Raw genomic sequence first — 7263 nt, forward strand, 5'->3', positions numbered from 1 at the left:
TATCATATGCCAGGTGCAATGAAACCCAGCACCCATCCTTTCCCTTGGGGAGGCTGTTGGTTCAGGGACTTCATATTTATGCCTTTTGCTTTTCTGTTTGAGTGTGTTTGCTGTGATAAATTTACAGAAGGGAACATTCCAGGGAACTATGGTTACTTTGCTGATCAAGTTTCTGTATACTAAAAATTCTTCAAGATTCAGCATTAGAAATCATGATGATTAGGAAGTCTTGATTTATTTGTATGGAAAACTCTACTTAGTAATGGAAAACTCACCCTCTCCACCAAAGGAACTGGAAAGAGGAATGATTTTAAGGGAAATTACTGTTAATTTCTTTTTTTAAAAAAGCAAGTTGTTTGGGCAAGTTCCTCTGGGCTACAAAAACATAAGATATTGGTGTTAGTTTCTGGAATAAGACTCAGGATATGTCTGTTACATGAACTCACTGAAAATTTCTACCGAGAATAAAGTACTTGAAACATGCAGATTTTAGCCTGCCAAATTGTTTTGCACTAATTATGAAAAATTAGAATTCTTTTTTTATCAGTGGCAGTTGAATTTAAATATGGATCTACCAAAGAGTATACAAGCATAAGAATCTAGTTTTTTTAATTCTTATATCACTTTACTTTGCCACTAAAAATGTATTTTTACTGTCAATTCCCATTTAGATTAAATTATGTGTGTTTGCAAAATGTGTATTCAGATGAAAGTGATATAGTAGATTGTGGTAATAGAAGGATATTGAGGCTTGGAATAGAGTTCAATGGGTAGTCTATTTACTACAACATCTGTTACAATGAGAAGAGCCCCATTTCCACCCTAAACCATCATGCACTTTCAGATTTCTTCATTCCTATGTGTGGGTCAGTGGTAACACAACAGTGATAGAAGAAAGGACAGAGCAGAACTAAATGCAGGGAGAGGTAAAAATACCATTTTTCACATTATACCATCTCTGAAATCAAGATGTTTCGTATATTTAACATATCTTAGATTTGATGAAATATGGTTACCATACCTGGCATTCAGGAGTCTTAATGCTGGCCAATTGGTCAAATGTGGGCATGTCTGTTTCAGTTTGTAAAACCCACCGTCCCTGGTAGAGTGTGTAACATACACATAGCAGATTCTCAAGTATTTATTATTGAAGACAAATATTGAAGAAATATAGCTGAAGAATACTGGATGGCCAGTAACTTTAGAGAACAGTGTTAGCTAATTTAATCAGTGAAGGTGGAGGGCCCCTTTCGAGATTAGATTGTCTCATTCAAATATTTTTATCCACACGTGGTCATTCAGACACTATTCACTATGGCCTCTGCATTGAACAGTGAATCAAAGGTATCCATGAAAATGTTTCCAAGTTCTTTTAACTCTGAAAGTCTTGGAGTTACTACCTTCAAGCTTTCAGAGGATTCCTAGGTGTGATGACTGCTGAGAAGCCAGCTGGTTTCCCGGACCACCGACAATGAGAAGATATTTACATTGGATTCTACCAAATACAAGGGTGGAGATGACTCCTAGGGGTCTTCAAATATTCTTTGAGTGCCTCTCATATGTACTGGGGATACAGTAGTGGGCAAGGCAGATGAGGTCTCTGGTCTGATGGAACCGACATTCTAGACCACTGGCATACTGCTTGTGAAAGCATAATTGCAATGCCCAGCATTCAGTAGGCATGCCATGAGTGTTAGTTTTCTTTCTTTCTGTGTAGATTTTACCAGCTAGAAATGGCAGTAAGGCCCTGCTTCTCCCCATCCACACCCTCAGCTGGCTCTTCAATCCCCTGGTATTGTTTTCTTGCAACAAAGCTTTTGCCTTGGTGCACTAGGAAAAGACATGTGGTTGCTACGAATGGGAGCCTGGCTGAAAGAAGCCAGGGCAGATGCCCATGCATATTAGAGTCTAAGAAAGTGTTCCCAATCCTTTCAGAAAACCATTACTTGGCTCACTGCAAGCTAATTGCATTTGTTCAGTCATTGTGAAAATGGATGCAGATGGGATGCGGAAGCTAAGAAATACCCCACTGTTAAATCAGAAATAAAGCCACTTGCTCAGGAGAAACTATTGCCTGGGATGAGGTTTTCACCAAGAAGTGGGAAATTGCTCAGTAAATTTCTCTTTTCTGCTTAAGTAGGTCTTTTAATTAATTTTTACTGACCTACTCCTTTAACACAAAAAGTGTGAACATAGAAAGTATTGGGCTTGTTGATGGTTCCTTCCAATGTCACAAAGCAAAAGTGAGGGAGACAAATTTGTGCTGGGACAAAGCTTTGTTGCCTTGGGATCTGCAACATTGACACTGAACTGCAATGAAAACAGTGTTGTCGGGCTTCCCTGGTGGCGCAGTGGTTGGGAGTCTGCCTGCTGATGCAGGGGACAGGGGTTCGTGCCCCGGTCCGAGAAGATCCCACATGCCGCAGAGCGGCTGGGGCTGTGAGCCATGGCCGCTGAGCCTGCACGTCCGGAGCCTGTGCTCCGCATTGGGAGAGGCCACAGCAGTGAGAGGCCCGCGTACCACAAAAACAAACAAACAAACAAAAAAAGTGTTGTCTTCTTATTTCTATGTTGGTGTGACAAGAGCTTACTTTTTAAATAAAATGCCATGATGGGGTTAATAACCCCAAAATAAGAATCAAATTGTAATGGGAAGAAGTATACAACATTATGATAAAGCTAGGTATGATCTCTCTATTTTAAGGTTAAAACCCCAGCATAGTTCTTCTATCACTTAAAGCTTTCCTTTCTATTGTTTTGATTAAATGATACCATATTGTTCTCTTTTCACTAGTAATTAAACACAAAGGTGTAGTGTCATTTAGTAACTTGCTTCCATGTGGTAGAAATTCTAATTGGTTTCAGAATTTAGGGAGAAATGTTAATCCTGATTATTAGAGGAGTAAATGTTCTAGAAAACTGTTGTTCCCTAACCTTATCATTCCTACGGAAACTTATTGGTAGCCTGAAGAAACATGTCCTATTGAAGGTCTATATCTTTGCCTCAAGTTGCCCAATCGCTGGGACACACAAGCATATGGAGATTATTACAGAGGCGCGGGGTTAATATCATGTAACTGGCAAGGGGTAACAATGAGAGTCAGACATCTGGGAAGAGAACCCCCAGCCCTACCTGCCAGCTGACTGGTCAACCAGTTGGTTAGTCAACCATGTAGATGAAGAGACTTACTCAAGTTTACACAGCTAGTCAGAGCAGCACCATGTTAAGAACCTAAGTCTCCTGAACTGGCCAGGGCTGCTTCCACCTTTCTGAGGGAATGTTATAGTCCCTCCTCTTAAATATCCTGCAGGGCTTGTGATGAAATAACCCTTGGAAGTCTTGGTAACTCCTAGGTTTGTTTGCAGGACAGGTTTTACAAACTACATATTCCTTCTCCAGTGATTTGTTTTCCAGCTCCAAATGGAAACTAAGGCAGATGCCAAGCTTCTTACATTAGGAACAGGGTTTAAATGGGTTCTCACAGCTTCCTTAAGGCACCAGGCCCTTCCATCAAGAAAAAGGGTCTTTGTTATGATTATCACAAAAGAAAAACAGGGGAGTGCAGGGACCTCAGATATTCTGTTTTCATTTCCTTTGGATATGTACCCAGAAGTGGGATTGCTGGATCATATGGCAGTTCTAGTTTTAATATTTTGAGGGCAGTATGGATGGTCCTAGAGGACATACGCTGAGTGAAATAAATCAGAGAAAGACAAATGCTGTATGATTTTGCTTATATGTGGAATATTAAAAAGCCAAACTCATAGAAACAGAATTGAATCGTGGTTACCAGAGGCTAAGGGATGGCAGAAACGGGGAGATGTTGGTCAAAAAGTGCAAACTTCCCTTTAGAAAATGAATAAGTTCTGGGGATCTCATGCATAGCTTTGTGATTATAGATAGCAATACTGTATCACATACTTGAAAGTTATTAAGAGAGTCGATCTTAAATGTTCTCATCACAGAAAAAAAAAAAAGAAATAGCAATTATGTGATGTGATAGAGGTATGTATTAGCTAACACTCTGGTGGTGATCACATTGCAGTATATAAATGTATCAAATCAACATGTTGTACACTTTAAACTTATACAATATTATGTATCAATTATATTTCAATAAAGTTGAAAAAGAAAGGAAAAAAGACTCTACAGCAATTTATAGTAGCATCTGACAGCACTGAGGTAGTCTCCTGTGACTAGGGTAAATAACAGTCCTGGTTTGCTTAGGATAGAGGAATTTCCCAGGAAACTGGAACTTTCCACGTCTAAAACTGGAAAAATTCTGGACATCTTGGAAGGAGATGCCCACTCTCTCTGTGGCAGGAAGGAAATCTATACCTTGCATAGCTGAAATACACACACACACACACACACACACACTCATGCATACACATGTGGGCACACGTTTGTGCGTGCACACACACATACAGTATTCATAGGTCTGACGTTGAAATATTAGCTATTTTGTTAGCATCCTGAATATTCGATCAGGAAAAAATAAAGAGCCTTTTTTTCGATGCCAACAGTGTTCACGTAAACATGGTGAACTTTCCTAAAACCCGTCAGACTTTCTGTTAGAAGTATGGCAGGTACCAATCTCCCAGAACAAGAAGGGCAAGGACTCTCTGTGTGCCCAGGGAAAGCAGCATTATAACAAGAAGCAGAGTGGCTACGGTGGGCAGACTAAACTGATTTTCCAGAAGAAGACTAAAATTACCAAGAAGATTGCGCTGAGGCTTGAATGCATTGAGCCCAACTGCAGGTCTAGGAGAACGCTGGCTCTTAAGAGGTGCAAGCATCCTGAACTGGGAAAAGATAAGAAGAGAAAGGACCAAGTGATCCAGCTCTCAGCTTCGTATCCTGTTTCATTCCAAAGACAATAAGGTCTTGAGATTATGTTTTTTTTAAAAAAAAAAAGATGAAAAGATTGTAAAAAAATACTTTAGCTAAAAATCCTATTCAAAGTTTGCAAATATATAACTGTCTGTTCTCTGTATAATAATGTGAAAACGATGATGGTTTTATACTGTTGACCACATGAAACATATAGCACCAAAGTTCCTGAAGTGAAATGGAAATTGTATCATTATTTCTGCTTTTCAGAGTTTTAATGATTCAGTAAAGGGAGATGACAGACTCTCCAAATCCCAGCACGTCAAAAAATTCTTTCTTCCTTGGTAGCAAAGCCCATCTGTTTTTAAACTGTGAGGGAGCTGCTGACACTTTATTAAGCTGTTATTTTCTTAAATTGCAGTTATTTAAAGTGACACTTCCCTCCACTCCTGCTTTCCAAAGTGCAGTAACCATAACTACTTCTTATTTGGGAAACTGCATGCGGCTGTTCCTCCTTTATTAATACACAGAGTCAATATTTTTGCTTTATTTTAAGGCATCACAGCACGTGGATGTTTTCTTGGATATTCACTTTTTCTTCCTTTATTTTTCCCCCTCCTCTCCTGCTGTAAGAGTAGATGCACTGACTGTTCTATTTCTAGCAAGAGGAAGAAACCCATGTTTGAAGGAAGTCTTGTTTGCTGGTTATTTAAAATTTTCTGATCACAGCCTGCAGCATCTGTGGACATATGTGTTGTTAAGCTGGATTTGATTACTTGACTTTTTAGTGAAGGAAGCTCCTTCCTGAAATTTCATCTCCCTTCTCTTTTTTTTCCAGCTTCCTGGTTTTCCTGCAGAACAATCTACCTTGATCTGGGCTGTAACTTGCATCCTCTCCTCCCCTCCCTATGGGGATAAACATTTCATACACAGCGAGAGGTGCTTTAAATGTCATGGTGTGTCTACCCTTCTGGATCTCAAAGGAACATCTGTTAGAAACAGTTTTCCAAGGAATCATCAGATTCCAGGGTTGGAGTCCCAGTTTCACGTTCTTGGTACTTATTCATGTGTTTTTATTTTACATATTTTCTCAGTTTACTTCTAGCCACTGTATTCAGAAGAAAAATAAGAGATGTCAAAGTGGAGTGGCCTTGACAAGATCAGAGAAGATAAGCCCTCTGCATCTCTGAATGTTTGGAGACTTTGTTTCTCTGCCTTTCTTGAGCTTCCTTGTTTCCTTTTCGTTTATCTACTAGTCAAAGCCCACACTCACTGTGCTGGTGGTGGATACCTTACCCAAGGTGGCAACTAGGGATGCTACAGGTAAAAGGATGAAGAGGAAGGACGTGAAGGCAGAGTTCTGGGAATCTGGCCATGTGAAGTGTGAGACTGGGGGTCTGGGACAGAACCCAGGAAATCTCATGGATTGGGAGACACAGATTTCCAAGAGAATGAAACTCTTGTTGCACAGAGTTAAATCCCCTGAGTGTGTTTGGGGGTGTGAGAGTGAGTGCAAGCAAGGTACTAGAATTCAATAGTGCAAAAGAGCAGGGAAGACTGTCACCCGGAGAAACCAGGGGCCAGCAAAGTGAAAAGCCCCCAGACACAACTGTGCTGACTCGGAAAAAACATGCACAACCTAAAAGTTGAGAATTGTGTTTTATTTGGCAGACAAAACTGAGGACTTAAGCCTGGGACCCAGCATCTCAGCTCACTCTGAGGGACTGCTCCAAAGAAGTAAGAGAGGGAGCCAGGATACACAGGAGTTTCTGTAACAAAGACCAGGTAGTCGGAACATCAAACGGGTACTGCTAATTAAGGAAAAACAAACATCTCAAGTTAAGGAATTTAGCGCTTTTCTGTGTATGGGAAGATCCAAGAGTCTGGGTTCACTGAAATCATTCCTTTGATCTGCACCTCAGCTCCCTGGGGCCAGTATCCTGTGCTTTCTCATCCTGAGTCTCCTCAGGGTGCACTATTGGGGGTGGCTGCAGTGGCTGACTGCTTTAGATGCTGGGCATCCTGATTTCATCCTGAGTTCCCTCGGGGCTCACCATCGGGAAGGCTGTAATGTGATGGCTTGATGGCTGCAACATCCTTTGCTTACTGATATAGCAGGCAATAGATTTCATTCACAAACCAGACCAATGGACTTCTTATTGTTTATTCCTAATTATCATGAAGCCCCAGTAACTCTTAGGTATAGTATGTCAGATCTACCTTGCCACAGATTTTACTTGTCTGCAATGGAACATTCTACACACGATTGGCCCCTGCGTGTGTTGAGAGGTGTGCAGAGTCTCCCAAATGTGTGGACCCCAGGGATGATGTACTTTGCAGGCTCAGGGTCCAACGGCAAGAAGACCCCCAGACCTTTGCCCACATGTGTTATCCTCCTGGGCCTCCCTCTGAGAAGAAATGGGATGAAG

The 7263-nt window shown here is 40.9% G+C and overlaps 1 protein-coding gene across 1 annotated transcript; it reads left to right on the forward strand.

Moving 5' to 3' along the window:
* The first annotated feature begins 4540 nt into the window (after positions 1-4540).
* On the forward strand, positions 4541-4884 carry LOC132486708 (large ribosomal subunit protein eL42-like). Its single transcript, XM_060094301.1, is given in 2 exon segments — positions 4541-4595; positions 4598-4884. Coding segments are annotated over 2 exon segments (342 nt in total).
* Positions 4885-7263: the final 2379 nt, after the last annotated feature.

Source organism: Mesoplodon densirostris, chromosome 3, assembly GCF_025265405.1.
Source record: "Mesoplodon densirostris isolate mMesDen1 chromosome 3, mMesDen1 primary haplotype, whole genome shotgun sequence".
NCBI lineage: Eukaryota > Metazoa > Chordata > Mammalia > Artiodactyla > Ziphiidae > Mesoplodon > Mesoplodon densirostris.